Source organism: Schistocerca gregaria, chromosome 3 (assembly GCF_023897955.1).
Source record: "Schistocerca gregaria isolate iqSchGreg1 chromosome 3, iqSchGreg1.2, whole genome shotgun sequence".
Classification (NCBI taxonomy): Eukaryota; Metazoa; Arthropoda; class Insecta; order Orthoptera; family Acrididae; genus Schistocerca; species Schistocerca gregaria.
In genome coordinates this window covers 522,977,557-522,994,690 of record NC_064922.1, presented here as the reverse complement: position 1 = coordinate 522,994,690, position 17,134 = coordinate 522,977,557, and the positions used below count along the sequence as shown (strand labels likewise).

At 43.3% G+C, this 17,134-nt stretch overlaps 1 protein-coding gene across 1 annotated transcript; it reads left to right on the top strand.

Moving 5' to 3' along the window:
- Nucleotides 1-560: 560 nt before the first annotated feature.
- On the top strand, nt 561-15,154 carry LOC126356361 (ice-structuring glycoprotein-like). The gene is made up of 2 exons (XM_050007348.1): nt 561-581; nt 13,755-15,154. Exons 1-2 carry the CDS (start codon nt 570-572, stop codon nt 15,096-15,098), a joined length of 1,356 nt encoding a protein of 451 aa, XP_049863305.1. The 5' UTR covers nt 561-569; the 3' UTR covers nt 15,099-15,154.
- The last annotated feature ends 1,980 nt before the right edge of the window (nt 15,155-17,134 follow it).

Here is a 17,134-nt window from a genome sequence, read left to right as displayed (position 1 = left end):
GGAATAGGAAAAGGAATGCCTAGCAGTGATACAAGTTCCCTGCGTCGCATGCCGTATGGTGGCTTGCGTAGTATGTATGTTAATGTAGATGTAGAAATAAAAAAGACTTCAGCGTTACATCCTCATTTGCAGACAAGTCAAAAATATTGCCTTATTTTAATTGAAATATCACGTTTTTAATTCAGTCGATATCGTATCCATTTTCATTTTAATTAAAATATAAGAGTATCAGGAACATGGTTTGGAAAACGTTGCTGCTCTTGGTGCTCTCACGACCAGAAGACAAGAATTTTCCTTTTGCATCATGAGGAGTTCTCAGTTCAAGGACACAGAAAGGTGACTTACTTCTATCAAGCAGCGGAGTTTATGTGCATTGAGCAACGGGTGCTTACTGGAAAGGTGCCTGCTCCGACAGGATCTACTGTAGCTGCGCGACACTTTGGAAACCAGTCCGCGCTCTTTGGCTTCTCCGAGGGAAGGGGGTGCCCGGGCCGTCGGACGCGCGGCTGTTTGCTATATATACCGGCAGCTGCGTAGGGCAGGTCACACTTGCATCACCAGCCGACAACATGCACACTCTGGTAAGTGCTGGCGCTGTCACCTCTGTGCGCTGCTTCGCTGCCGCAAGCTGCGACCCGGCCTGGCTGTTCCCACTGACCGCGCAGTACGCCGCAGCGCTGATGGCATCGCCGTTCAGTGTTCACTACGAGATTCTCATCTTACCTGTGACGTTCATCGAAGTCTTTCTGGGCCATCGGTTTGGAATAGGTCTCCAGAACAGGGATTACGAAAATGTATTCTTAAAGGCGATATTCATATCGGATGTCAAACCATCGACGTGTGATTAAAGATCCAGCGTCTTCATGCTAAATGAGTGGACATACAGAGCAACAGGTAACTAGAGACTTCTCGCAGTGAGCTGCACATGTCGTCCCAGACCACCTGGACCATTGCACAATGAAAGTGGCGCATTGTCATAGGTTAGTTTATTCCGGGTTTTCCGCTGCCACAATTCTGCTGTGGTAAAGATAACAAGAGCATCACAGTGGGAAATTGAAAATGTGCGACAACTGGACACGTACTCCAAAGGTATAGTATGTGGGACATTACGATTTTCGTTGGAAACTGCGTACAGATTCACTGAGACGTTCTTGTGCTATGGACTAAGAACAAGTCACTGTTGTTTGGGAAGTCCGGATCTGCTACCATACGATACCCATCTTTTGCTCAAGATGGAAGGACATCCAGAGGAAAAGAAACTTTTCAACTTTGAAGTTGCTGACTCAGAGGTTTTCTAATGGCCACGTAATCGATGAGCGGATTTCTGTACTGAGAAACTAAACAACTGATGGAACGCTTCGGCCATTGTTTATAGAGATTTGATGACTATGTTCAAAAATGATCCCATTTTCTGTGTCACTTTTACACCTGCCGTAACAATGTGCAAATTACGTTTTGAAGTCACCTCGTAGATACCACTGTTCGGAATTTCGATGAAATTCTTGTCGATTTACTTAGAAGCGGCGTAAAATCTACATCTACATCTACATCTACATGACTACTCTGCAATTCACATTTAAGTGCTTGGCAGAGGGTTCATCGAACCACAATCATACTATCTCTCTACTATTCCACTCCCGAACAGCGAGCGGGAAAAACGAACACCTAAACCTTTCTGTTCGAGCTCTGATTTCTCTTATTTTATTTTGATGATCATTCCTACCTATGTAGGTTGGGCTCAACAAAATATTTTCGCATTCGGAAGAGAAAGTTGGTGACTGAAATTTCGTAAAAAGGTCTCGCCGCGACGAAAAACGTCTATGCTGTAATGACTTCCATCCCAACTCGTGTATCATATCTGTCACACTCTCTCCCCTATAACGCGATAATACAAAACGAGCTGCCCTTCTTTGCACCCTCTCGATGTCCTCCGTCAATCCCACCTGGTAAGGATCCCACACCGCGCAGCAATATTCTAACAGAGGACGAACGAGTGTAGTGTAAGCTGTCTCTTTAGTGGACTTGTTGCATCTTCTAAGTGTCCTGCCAATGAAACGCAACCTTTGGCTTGCCTTCCCGACAATATTATGTATGTGGTCCTTCCAACTGAAGTTGTTCGTAATTTTAACATCCAGATACTTAGTTGAATTGACAGCCTTGAAAATTGTACTATTTGTCGAGTAATCGAATTCCAAATGATTTCTTTTGGGACTCATGTGGATCATCTCACACTTTTCGTTATTTAGCGTCAACTGCCACCTGACACACCATACAGCAATCTTTTCTAAATCGCTTTGCAGCTGATACTGGTCTTCGGATGACATTACTAGACGGTAAATTACAGCATCATCTGCGAACAGTCTAAGAGAACTGCTCAGATTGTCACCCAGGTCATTTATATAGATCAGGAACAGTAGCGGTCCCAGGACGCTTCCCTGGGGAACATCTGATATCACTTCAGTTTTACTCGATGATTTGCCGTCTATTACTACGAACTGCGACCTTCCTGACATGAAATCACGAATCCAGTCGCACAACTGAGACGATATTCCACAGTTTTAATGGTTATTTCAGGTGTTCTTCAGCAGGATGATAACGCATACGCTGAGTAATATGAGACCATGATGATATCACAGGACCAGACTTCTTATTTAAGCTGACTCTGATAGCAGAAGCATAGGTGTACATATTTCGGACGCTCATTTAGAATCGTTTATTTTTTCTGCTAAATATTATTTTACACTGCTGGATGTAGGTCGGTTATAAAATTTCGAGCTTTTTACAACTATGCTAAGATGGGACACATTGCACGGAAGAAGACGACTCTCTGCAGGTAGCGCTACTGCGGAGGTTGAGGGAACTGGTATTTGCGACAGACTGCAGAACGATTCGACTACCTCGAATGGTGATACGTGTCAGAATGGTAAGGAGTACATAAGGGAGATTAGGGCTCATAGAGAGATGTACAGGTAATCATTTCCCCCTCGTTCCAGGAATAGGGAAGAAGGGCAAAGTTCCTAGTAAATTAAAACTTTGTGGCGGACCGTCAGTCAAATCCAGAACCAACACCTATCACGAGTAAGTGCGCTGCTAATTGCGCTATTAGGGCGCGAATCACTACATGCCTTCACAGCATTACTTACACCAGCACGTCTCTGTTCCCTTCCAAACTTCAGAGGTCTCTTGTGTAACTTGTAGGATGAGAAAGCCTGCAAGACATACACTGTAATAGGTAGGTGACAAGTCCTGATGAAATTAAGGCTTTGGATGTTACCCATGTCTTCTAGAATCCGCGCAGGATACGCTGACAATGCAGAGCGCTGTGTGAGGTCGTTTGTTTGTTCGGAACTCCGCCATTTCACATTTGAGGCACACGCCCTTCACTCTTTCTCAAACGATTCTCCCGAAACTGTTCGACATTAAAAATTTAATTTTTGCTATACTTATAACTTTATAAGTCAGCTTCATAATGATGTACCCATCATTGGTTAATGATTATAGTTATTGTGGTATATGCATGCAAGTAAGACCCTATGCGAAATTCGAGGAACTATACAATAAAAAATAGTGGTCAGATGAAGCATTTTGACAATGTTGACTGGAATACACTCTTTCAAATTCTAAATGTGGCAGGAGTAAAATACAGGTAGCGAAAGGCTATTTACAATTTGTACATAAACCAGATGGTGGTTATAAGAGTCGAGGGGCATGAAAGAAGAGCAATGCTTGGAAAGGGAGTCAGACAGGGTTGTAGCCTCTTCCCGATGTTATTCAATCTGCATATTGAGCAAGCAGAACAATAAACAGAAGAAAAATTTTAAGAAGGTATTAAAATCCATGGAGAAGAAATAAAAACTTTGAGGTTCACCGATGACATTGTAATTCTGTCAGAGTCAGCAATGGACTTGGAAGACCAGTTAAACGGAATGGACAGTGTCTTGAAAGGAGGATATAAGATGAACATCAATAAAAGCAAAACGAGGATAATGGAATGTAGTCGAATTAAGTCGGGTGATGCTGAGGGAATTAGATTAGAAAATGAGACACTTAATGTTGTAAAGGGTTTTGCTATTTGGAGATCTATTTTGATAACTGATGATAATCGAAGTAGAGAGGATATAAAATGTAGACTGGCAATGGCAAGGAAAGAGTTTCTGAAGAAGAGAAATTTGTTAACATCGAGTATAGATTTATGTGTCAGGAAGTCGTTTCTGAAAGTATTTGTATGGAGTGTAGCCATGTATGGAAGTGAAACATGGACGATAAATAGTTTGGACAAGAAGAGAATAGAAACTTTCGAAATGTGGTGCTACAGAAGAATGCTGAAGATTAGATGGGTAGATCACATAACTAATGAAGAGGTATTGAATAGAATTGGGGAGGAGTTTGTGGCACAACTTGACAAGAAGAAGGGACCGGTTGCTCGGACATGTTCTGATGCATCAAGGGATCACAAATTTAGCATTGGAGGGCAGCGTCGAGGGTAAAAACCGTACAGGGAGACCAAGAGGTGAATACACTAAGCAGATTCAGAAGGATGTAGGTTGTAGTAAGTACTGGGAGATGAAGAAGCTTGCACAGCATAGAGTAGCATGGAGAGCTGCATCAAACCAGTCTCAGGACTGAAGACCACAACAACAACAACATGATTTTGCATTTGGCGCATATAACATAACATGTTTTCTGCCTATGAAATTTACCTAAAATATTTAATTCTTCTTTAGACTTGGGTGGAGGTATCTATCTGTCACCGATTTCGAGAAAACTGATCTGATGTAGCACATCTATTTGCGATCGCGCGTGCCAGTGATAAAGGCAGAGTTAAATATCCACAACATTCCTCACATTTCATAAACGGTTTGGGTATAGAAATGTGATTTTGGCAAATAGTAGAATGGAAAGAGGAGAGTATTTTGCCATGTTATTATTATGGAAAACTTCATCATCTTCCGCATTATTCCACAACTACAGACTTTTTCGATGAAAGAAAGTAACTTTTATGAGTCACCAATAGCTGGGGAATCGAGAAACGCTATAGGTTTTGGAACAACGGAAGGGAAGATATTACACGTTTATTTTTGTACTGAGGATCTGCTTTTTCATAAGCTATTGATCTTACTTTTCCTCAGTTCCTCACTTAATAAACCACTGTTTCAGGATCCTCTCACAATTGCGTCTACACATGTAAACTCACCTATTTTTTGGCAAAAGGAGCAAATTTTAACAGAGCAACAAAAGAAATGTGGAATTTATTCAAAATTAGCTCCTTATGACACATTTATGAAAGTTAAAAATACGAGCAGTTTCAGTGTTCTATTTAGATGTTAACCAAAGCAGGGGTGACAGGGCTTTTTGAATGGTCGTCATGCAAGTGTGAGTGTGGAGAGATTCCGTTCAATATTTACAACAACAAAAAAATGCGAGCATGTGCTTCAGTTTAAAACGAGCGCTTAGCATTTTCCCTACAGGGGCCTTTCTGCAACCCCCGCCACTACTGCTCTCCACACACTAGCCCAAACTGCTGCACGTTTGCTGGCCATGTTGTTCGGTGTGCACTTTACCTGGGTGGATCAGTCGATTGAGCGTGTGTCTGTGGATGCCAGGTTCAAGGTCGGAGTGAACACATAGTTTTAATCTGCCAAGAATTTTTAAATCAGCACACACTCCATTGCAATAGGCAATTTCGTTCAGAAAAGGGAATGGCTATGATTTGTACAAAAAATCCTCTTTCATGGATTGTACAATGGATGTGGACTTTGTATGTAGGCTTAGTTGTGAAACAAAGAAGGTTAACTACTCATAGAAAATGCTCAGAGGGTTTTGAACCTTCACCGGAGCGAAATAGGTATAGGAAACCGTATACAGGTCAGACTAATTCCACCACTCATTGACTCAAGGTTACATCCCAGTTACTTTCAGACGACAGTGTTTTTTGTAGCCCTCATTGATTAAACTGTAGGTGGTTGTTATCATGTTTTTAGGAGAAGTTTAAAAATCGGCAGACTGGCTAAAAATTAGTCCCATTAGCAGTGATATGTTTTGAGAAGAACAGTATTATGAAATAATCTCCTAAGAAAATCATTTCTAACTGTGAAGATTGTAGTTGTTAGTAATGAACTAGGCTTAACTATGAAAGCTACAAACTATAAATGTAATTTATCGTGCACTAATCACCAAAGTTCATCAACCCATTTGAAAAGAAGTACAGTTGACCTGTAAAATTAATCCTGGATAAACATTTAACCAGCATTTTATCTTTTCCATGTAGGTATCCGGGCAAATATTTGACGTGCCCAAAACCTACTGGGCCAACGTTTTACCAACGATAGATTATAACGAGCTTAGCACTTAGAGAGTAGGAACGAATGATCAAAAATTAATATTTAGTTTAATTATTAACACAAAAAAAATTTGCACTTTACAGCAACGCCTTACTCTCATAGCAACTTTTTAAAGAGACAGCTGTCAGTCTCACTGCATGCATTACAGCTGTTCATAAAATTTTGCCTCACCTTCGAACATTTATTTATATGTCGTACAAGCGCCTGAGACGTTTCAGCCTTTTTGTGCTTATTTAATTTCTACTTGGGTCCCATAGTCAAAGGAGAACGTATAGGGGAAAATCCACAGTGGAAACGTCATCGATGGTTTTGTGTTAAAACAAATCAACAGTTCTCGTCAATTGTATCACGTGTGCGCACATGATCTGTAAACTTGAGTGTGAGCAATTATTATTTTAGTGTTGTTAAATACGAGGAGGAGTTGGAAAATAAGTTTCCCGTGTCGACTGTGGTCTGAGTTGTGTGTGAAAGCATGAAAAAGAGAATGAGACATTAAAGATAAGACTTATCTTTATTTTTCTACATAATTTCCAAGTACATTGAGACATTTGTCATACCGCTGCATAAGCTTCAAAAAGCCTTCCAGGAAAAAATCTCGGCGTTGTCTACGGAAGATGCGTTGAACGACTTGTTTGACGTCAGCATTGCTGAAAAAGCACTTTCCACCGAGAATCTTCTTCAAAGCAGGCGCTCCCAACCAAGAGTTGCAGTATAGTTTTGCGTTGCCGTTGCCGTGTCTGGTCTCGCATCGTCATCCAACGGCAGAACCCCAGATCTGAGAAGGCCAGGCCGCTTTTTCCGAATCCCCTCTTTCAGTTTCGACAGAGTGGCACAGTACCACGCAACATGGATGGTTGCATCCTCCAGAATTTGCAGCAGCAGAACTTCTTTGGCGTCCCAGAAAACGGTGAGTAGCACTTTACCTGCAGACGGAGTGCTTTTGAACTTCTTTCTGACAGGTGATGACGGACGTTTCCGCTCCATATATGCGGCCTTCGATTCGGGAGTGTAATGGTGGACCCACGTTTCATCTCCCGTCACATTCCGATACAGAAGGTCTTTGCCTGATTCATGGTTATGCACCAGCTGTCCCAGGCTTAACGCCATTCGTTGTTCCATGTGTGTCGGGGTCGATTGGCGGGGCATCTATCGTGCTGACACTTTCCTATATCGAAGAATGTCGTCGATGATCTTGTTATCTGGCTCATGTCCGATTCCAAGTTCTGCTTCTAACTCAATCGATGGTGATACACCGGTTTGCTTTAATCGTGTCATCCACCTTCCTGACATTTGCATCTGTAGTGGTCGTGCGCGTCTTTCCAGGTCTCGGTATGTCCTGCACTTGCTGACGTCCGTCACTGAATTGCTGGCACCATCTCCGCACCATTTGCCTCGACATCATACCTGACCCATACACCTCAACAAGGCGGTTATGAATTTCTGTGCCTGATACTCCACGTGCCCATTCATAGCGGATAACAGCTCTCATTCCCGCCTGTGACCACGACTCCAAAACGCAACTTCTCTCCACAGCTCCGGGGAAAGACTGAGCGGCTGGCCTCCTTTTTGCTCAGGCACTGCGATAGCGTCATCTGCTTGATGGCGGTCGACCTCTACCCAATGGTGTATCGGTGTCTTGCATGTGCGAGTTCACCTGCCGTGTCGTCTTTCGCCTATATCACACAACTCTGCCCACAGTCGACAGGGGAAACTTGTTCTCCAACTCCCCCTCGTATTTTTCTGCTATGGGAGACTTACTTCCTTTCAGATATTAAATTTTATGTACAGTTACATTTTTATTAGCTCAAAAGGATGGAGGATATTGAAAATATGTAGGAAAACTTCAAAAGAAGTACAGCACATTGGGTCCATTAGTGGCCAATCTTGGGATAAATAATTTGTAGAATTGTTGACAGGAAGCAATGAAAAATTTTTGGATACAAACTTTATATTCTTTAGAATTTGGCGACGACCAGCTAATTATGAACCAGACATAAAAAGGAAATTATCAGAGGGAAATGAAAACCGGGGTTTTACTCTCAAAATGAATAAAAAAGAACATTATAATAGGAGAAAAAAACAACAAACAACATTTGACGCTGTAAGAAGGATGGGAACGACTACACACACTGACGAGTACAACCATCTTTGAGTAAAACTCACAACAGGTGATAAACAAGATAAGGAAATTGAATGAAGGTTAGATGCTGGAAAGTTCACTATTGCAACATTAAATGGTATATAATGGGATAAACACTTTATAAAGGGAACAAAAGAAGTAACCTTCAAAACAATTATTAGAAACACTTTGACATATGAATCAGAAGCATGGGCAGTTAAATCCTAATTAATGAAAATAATGATGGCAACTGAGACGTACTTTTGGAGATGGTTTGCAGAGCTATGCAGATGGGAAGCGTCAGAGATGAAATCATCAGGAAGAAAATGGATATCGCAAGTTAGATGTTTGATTGTGTGGAGGAAGAACCAATGGTGTGAGCGTATGAAAAGATGAAAGAGGAGAGATTGCATGTCAAACCATGGAATGAAGAGCGTCACGAAGCAAGAAAGGAGGGGGACCACTGACCACGAACACTGGGAATCCGGAATTTAATTAGTAGAATTTTAAGAAAATTTATCGGCAAATAGATACAAATGGAGAGTGAACATTAAATTTTGTGTTTAATTTTGAGTCACCGGAAAATGTAGGTAAACTGTTAAACAAGGAATAACAAAACATTGTGATTGTTAAGAAAGCATGTAGCGTTAGCAATGGATGGGGATGCAACATTTTCACGCGTCTAGAGAACTGTACACTATCAATCATATTCGATGAAGTGTTCTGTTATAAGTGTCCTTTCGCAGAGTTGATATGAAGTTCAATGCTAGCAGATGAACAGTAATCAGTGCTCTCATAAAAATTTTCGTTTTCTCAGATTGCATTTATGGGGAAAATTCCCATTCATTCTTTTGTGTGAAAAGTTATCATAGGTAAATCAATAAAAATTTCCATTGAAGGAGTGGTACAGCAATGGTAATGATTGCTTCCGCACAAGTTGGGAATAAAGTGAGCTCTGAGATAGCACCAGCTCGCCGATAAGTCAACTAAAAAGCCCAGTTCTGCCATGTTTGGCAAACTTCAACTCAGTATTGTACTATGCCATAACCTCCTGGGAAACTGCTGCTAAAACCGAAAAGTATTAATTTAGAGAATCATGCGATAGGAATATTCTAATATGTTGATAATCGATCAACTTGCGAAACTTCTGCAAGGAGCTAGTGATTCTTACACTTTCGTACCAATAAATATACTCGCTGTCCTAATGGTGTCTTTGTTAATAACAAGAGTGATGTTGGATGAACGCTGCAATTCACAACCACAGTACTAGCAGAAAAAATTATTTTAATGTGTACTAGACATTGGTATATAGGTTCAGGAAGGATTTTACACTCTGGTGCAAAATCACATAGAGTGTTGCATAAAAATGTCAAACAAGAAATTGAAACCCCTGCCTCCAAATATTCAACAGCAAAGTGAAGGAATACATCATTGGTCACTCCTTCTAATATTCATGAGAATATTTGAAGTCAGGGACGTCATCTGTAAATCTTAATATTTGAATTAAGTGGATCTTAAAACTCCTACTATATCCGTACATATTATCAAAATGAATGTGTGTGTGTGTGTGTGTGTGTGTGTGTGTGTGTGTGCGTGAGAGAATATTCCATTATCACCCAAAACCACAGGACCGATTTCAACCAAACTGGGTACACACATCATTTACTGTCCGGTAACGATCGCTGTGTGGGTAATAACCACCTACCTGACATAGTTCCGGGGATATGACGTCACAAACAATGAGATGCGTGAAAAACTTCCTAATTGTGCATGACACTTAAATTTGTATCTTCTTTTCTTTGAACTCTTATTCTCAAACAATTTTGCAGACAGCATCCACATATGCCGATGAATATACACCAGTACATCATTCTACAACAAATAGTTCAAGAAATATTACGTCATAAACATGGAGATGAGTGAAAACTTGCCTCATTATCCGTGAAGTTTTAATACATTTATTCCTTAGTACTAAGACGCTCGTACAGTCGAGTCAGTTTATTTAAGGAAGTCCTTCACACCTAGCAGAGCAGTTTTCAACTACGAAGCCCAAACTGTTATATGCGAGGAGAGTAGCCGTCTACACTGGTGTGAAGGGGCAGTGTCATAGTGACGTTTACAAAATCGCATTGTACGCACGCGAAGGAGCTGCGCCCAGCGTGTAGAGAGCGTACTGGCTCATGTTTCCTACACTGGGTACTGTAGTTGTAGCTTTGTACATTACGCGTACTTCTTTGTACGACTGTTTCATAACTGAAGAAGTGTTTTCACGAATACTTGTACACGAAATGTTTTAGATGTTGCACAACAGACGCAGCTTATTTTTGTTTTCGTTTCTAATAGGAAACCGGCAAACTAAATACCCTAACAATTTCGGGTTTTTCAGCTTACATACAGGATGATTATATTTAAAGTTAAACTTTCAAACCACTGTAGAAATAACACCAGTGGTCAGAATGACGTCAAATTGCAATTTAATATTATCGGAGAAGGGGGAAAACGTATGGGAGAAGAGAAACAAATCGTCACAAAATGTAGCAATAGATAGAACTGAAAGCATCATAATTCAGTAGTAATCGACTACAAATGACAAATGAATCAAACAACAATGCCTAAGGTGTACGTTTGACGTTAAACTGTATTACTTAGTGTGCATTGGTGTAAAGGTGTGATACTATTAGTTAGGTAAGCCCATCGACCACAGCAAAGTCATATAACATCGGACGGGAAAAATCGGTTTTTAATTGTCCTGAGGCCAAAAACTGCATAAAAAGCATCACTCACATCGGTGTTTAATTGTCCTGAGACCAAAAGTCGCATAAACTGTATTAATCACAACGGTTTTTGACTGTCCTGAGGCCAAAAAGCATCAATCAATATCAAATAGAATTATTAATTTCCCTTCTACTGGCGCAAAACATGTTCAGTATGCTGTCCATCGTTTCCCGCAACAAGTTACAATCGAGAAACAGCATGTTCCACAACTGATCGAAGTGTTTCCGGGTCACATTCAGAATGTGTTGCGCAATGCATGCCTTCAATGAAGCTAAGTTTTCGATCACAACACTGAACACAACATATTTCAGATAGCCCCACAGCCAGAAGTAACATGGATTAAGATCAGGTGATCGGGACGGTCAGGCTGTACGGAAATGGCAACTGATAATTGTAGCACTTCCGAAATGGCGTTTGAGCAGCTGCTTAACTGGACCTGCAATGTGGGGAGGTGCACCATCTTGCATAGAAACGATCCCATGCACACATCCACGCTGTTGGAGAGCTAGAATGACGCTGTTGCGCAAAAGAGAGTCATAGCGCTTACCAGTGACGGTATAGATAACAGGACTGGAATCACCGATCTCTTCGAAAAAATATGGCCGTATGATAAATGATGCCGTAGCCCCACACCACACAGTGACCTTTTCAGGATGAAGTGGTCCTGGTTAATTTGCGTGTGGATTTTCCGTTGCCCATATTCGACAATTCTGTATACTGGCATATCCTGTCAGATGGAAGTGGGTTTCGTCTGTCAACAAAATCTTCCACGGCCAATCATTGTCCACTTCCATACGAGCAAGATCCCTCTTGCTGACTGGTCAACAGGAAGCATCTCGTGCACATGGGTAATTTTGAATGGATAGCGAAAAAGGAGGTTTCGTAGAATTTTAAGGACCGTGCTCACTAGTATGTCCAATGTTCGGGCAATTCTCCGCGCACTGCACATTTGCACACCACCCACCACTCATCAGTCCGGAACCGCGCGAGCGCTACGATCGCAGGTTCGAATCCTGCCTGGGGCATGGATGTGTGTGATGTCCTTAGGATAGTTAGGTTTAATTAGTTCTAAGTTCTAGGGGACTGATGACCTCAGGAGTTAAGTCCCATAGTGCTCAGAGCCATTTGAACCACCACTCGTCTCCTCTTGCATTGCTGTGGCCGCTGCTTCGACCGACGTCGGATCCATTCCTTTCCTCCCTCTACCAGGTTGCACACCAAAAGAGCTCCTCTTTTCGAATTTCCGAATAATTTTCTCCAAACCCACGTAGTCATCGGACCACCGCCTTTTTTCGAATCCTTCAGTGTCTGGAACCTCTGCAGAGCGACGTGTGCACAGTCATCATTCTTGTAATACAGCTTTACAAGCAGAGCGCGATTCTGCATTGAGACAGTTACAGCAGACGCAAAACGAGGAAAAACGCTGTACCCGGCGTGTTTATACCAACTTCAATAGGTCGCGAGCATGACAGGTGATTTCATTTACGTATTATGACACATACAGCTGTATCTATTGATAAATTTTCCCACTATGTTTTTTCTTCTGCCATACGTTTTCCCTCTACTCCGATAATATTCTGTGGCAATTTGACGTCATTATGACCAGAGGTGTTATTTCTATAGAATTTTGAAAGTTTAACCTTAATTTTAATCAGCGTGTATACGTCCTTCTAGGAAATATTCACATATTTATCTGTATGAATAGATTAGTGCTAGTCAGAATTAGTCTTTGTAAATTTTTCAAAAGTATTTAGTAGTGGCTGCTTCTGTCTGTAATTCTCTAACTTGAGTAATTGCGAATATCTGAAAGCTCTTCTTCATGAGCCAATTTAAGAAGGAGGAAAGAGACTGCCGGAGAGTCTCGACAATACTGATGATTTAAGAATGGGAAAATGGGCTGCAGATCTGAATTGAAGTTTGTCTTAGGCAAGGCAATCCATGCAGTATTGTAGCCACAATGCTACGGTGGTGTAGTGGTTAGCACATATGCGTAATATTCAGTAGATCTAGGTTCAAGTCCTGACAATAGTGCAAATTATAATTCATTGCTTCAGCTTCTGTCTTTATCGAAGGAATGAATGAATGATTCGAGAATCAAAGAAAATTGCACTGTTTCGAATTTGCCCTTGTGCCTGTGCTGAGAGACACTGATTTATTGATCTTCTTACATACTGTTTGTATTAGGAAGAAACTCTTCGTAACATTTCTTACTGTCTTGTGAACAACTTTCAACTTTTACAGGATGCACTAATATAGAGTATACAGAACTTGTCAACAATTACTATATAATGATGAATGTTCAGTGGGCTGAAAGTTGGCTTATGGAACAATAAATTATTCCGAAATATAAAGCTACCCCTTCAGTTTAGAAGCAAATAAAATGCTATTTGCATCACAGTGTCATAGCGTAGCATCCAAAGTGAAAAACATATATGTATATACTTTTATTTTTTAACTGACTATGTAGTTACTGCTGTAACTTATGTACAACGGTGGTAATGACTATTACGTATGTGCAGGTCGTCCTGTCAGCACTGTTGGCCGCCGCTTCGGCCGGTTACCTGGGAGGGTACGCCGCCCCCGCCATCGCGGCCGTCCCGGCAGCGTCTTCCATTGCCAACACCTACAGGGTGTCCCAGACTGCACGCGTCCTTGCTGCTGCCCCCGCAGCCTACGCGGCACCTGCCATCGCTGCCGCCCCTGCCATCGGCTACGCCGGTGCCATCGCCGCCCCCGCCATCGCTGCTGCTGTCCCTGCAGCATCTTCCATTTCTAACACGTACAGAATATCGCAGACCGCCCGCGTCCTTGCGGCCCCCGCCGCTTACGCCGCCCCCGCAGTCGCCGCCGCCCCAGCCATCGCTGCCGCCCCGGCTATAGCTGCCGCCCCCGCTTTGGCTGCAGCCGTTCCTGCAGCGTCTTCCATTGCCAACACCTACAGAATATCGCAGACCGCCCGCGTCCTGGCCGCCCCCGCAGTCGCCGCTGCCCCTGCCATCGCCGCTGCCCCAGCCATTGCCGCTGCTCCGGCCATCGCAGCCGCACCAGCTCTGGCTGCAGCCGTTCCTGCAGCGTCTTCCATTGCCAATACGTACAGAATATCGCAGACTGCTCGCGTCCTGGCCGCCCCCGCCGCCTACGCCGCCCCCGCAGTCGCCGCCGCCCCTGCCATCGCCGCTGCTCCGGCCATCGCCGCCGCCCCCGCTTTGGCTGCAGCCGTTCCTGCAGCGTCTTCCATTGCCAACACCTACAGAATATCGCAGACCGCCCGCGTCCTGGCCGCCCCCGCCGCCTACGCCGCCCCCGCAGTCGCCGCCGCCCCTGCCATCGCCGCTGCTCCGGCCATCGCCGCCGCCCCCGCTTTGGCTGCAGCCGTTCCTGCAGCGTCTTCCATTGCCAACACCTACAGAATATCGCAGACCGCCCGCGTCCTGGCCGCCCCCACCGCCTACGCCGCCCCCGCAGTCGCCGCCGCCCCTGCCATCGCCGCTGCTCCGGCCATCGCAGCCGCACCAGCTCTGGCTGCAGCCGTTCCTGCAGCGTCTTCCATTGCCAACACGTACAGAGTGTCACAGACGGCCCGCGTCTTGGCCGCCCCCGCCGCCTACGCCGCCCCCGCTCTGGGCTACGCCCGCTACGGAGCTCCCGCCCTGGGATACGCCCGCTACGGAGCTGGCGCCCTGGGCTACGCCGGTGCCCTAGCCGCCCCCAGCCTGGGATACGCAAGGGCCATCGCCGCCCCCACCATCGGCATCGCCCGTTACGCCGCCGCCGCTCCGGCACTGAGTTACGGATACGCTGGATATGCCTCCTCTGCCCTTAGCTACGGCTATGGCGCCCGTGCTCTTGGTCTCGTCCACTAGATGCTCAACACGCATTCACTTATTTATTAAAACCAAATAAATAAATAAAAACCTCATTTTATCTTTTTTTATACCCTGTCCAGCACTCTTCCACTGTTTATGGCGCAGCAGAGACTAATGTATTCCATGTTATGAGCAACTATTTAACTTTTGGTACCGAGGTCGCTAAGAGATTATTTTGAGGAGTGTGTGTGTGTGTGTATTTAGCGCGTTCAACAACAAGGTTATCATCGTATTTGTAAAATAGTCTGACGAGGAGGACACGATAGGTGCCATCACCAGATTCTCCAATAACTTCGCTCAATGCAAGAGGGGTGAAAATAAGCAAACACACGTCGCGGTTTATTCGTAGACACTCGACTATTTCTGAGAAAACGACGATCGAAGTTCTCCCCGTAATTTATACGCCTTGTGGCAGATGGAGGTTGAACCGAATCGGTGGCACAGTAGCTGGAGTCTTGGCTTCACATTTTCGCGCCCCGTTTTCGAAACCCGATTTTTTAAAGTGTTGCTTTATTGTATTTTATTTGTCTGCCCATGTTTGTAGAAGGTTACTACATAAACTTTTCTTACCAAATTAGGGTACACAAGAGCGTTACATTAACTGTAAAATTATAATTGGATTCTTGCAAAAAAAAAAAAAAAAATTATCAGATGTGTGTGAAATCTTATGGGACTTAACTGCTAAGGTCATTAGTCCCTAAGCTTACACACTACTTAACCTAAATCATTCTAAGGACAAACGCACACAGCCATGCCCGAGGGAGGACTCGAACCTCCGCCGGGACCAGCCGCACAGTCCATGACTGCTGCCCCTAAGACCGCTCGGCTAATCCCGCGTGGCTGGATTTCGTAGTAAGTGTCATAAATTTATCGTGCAACATTAATTGTGTGGCATTGTCAAGCGTTACAATATTTTCAAATCCTCATACTCTTACGTTTTAGTCTTGTATCAATTCTTATATTAATTCGTACATTTTATTCTAACGTTTATTTTTCAGAAAGATTTGGTACATTCCATTGGATGGAACCGATCGTAGAAATATGCGAAAATTAGAAATTCTGGATACCATGAGCATGGCGAGAAGGCAGAGCTGCCACAGTGACATTTCTTAATATGTATCTCACTTGGGAAGAAACATCGTTCACACTGCTAAAGATCTCGGGAATTTGAAATAGTTCCGCGGCAAATCACGCATAACGAAACATGACGTTTGCAATTGATTACGAATCACGATACACTGCAAGACTCTCACCGAAAACAACTTCAAATAATTTTCTCATTCTTTTATTGTCTCATTTTTAATTCATTCACCAGATAGACAATTAGTAGACGAACAAGGAAATCGTTATTTCAGTATATATTGGAAAACATTCTGGCAGTTATCTTCTACGGACATGGGTAGACAAATGAAAAACAAATACAAAAATAAAAACAACAACCGGGTTTCGAACACTGGGCGTAAAAGTGTAAAGCCGCCAGGCTAGTCACTGCTTCACCACTTCGGTTAAACTATTTACTCTTTAAATGCGCATAAGGTACCTCGAAACCATTGACGGCCGTTTTCTGAGAAACTGTCTTGTGTCTACTGATAAGCTGAATAGCTCAGGAGTCCGCTACATGCAGGAGGCGGCTACACGGATAGCGGGTGCTGTGTGGCGTGGACAGGACGGTTTTTCAAGTTAGAGGCTCTCGGGGAAATACAAAAAGGGCTTCAGTCTCAAAGGGTGCAGGTTGAACACAGGAAGAACGTAGATACAGGAACCATCGGTATAACAATTATAAATTTTTAAGCTGTGTTGGGAAAGTACCAGAGCTACTAGAAAGCATTGATGCTTAAATCGTTATAGGCACTGAAAGCTGGCTAAAGGCGAAGATAAGCTGAAATTTTTGCAAGAACCTAACGGTGCACCAAAAGGATATGCTAAACACAGCTGGCGGTACCGTGTTTGTTGCTGTTAGAAATTGTTTATTTTCTAGCGCAAATGAAGTAGATAGTTCCTGTGAGTTAGTATGGGCAGAGGACAGACTTGGT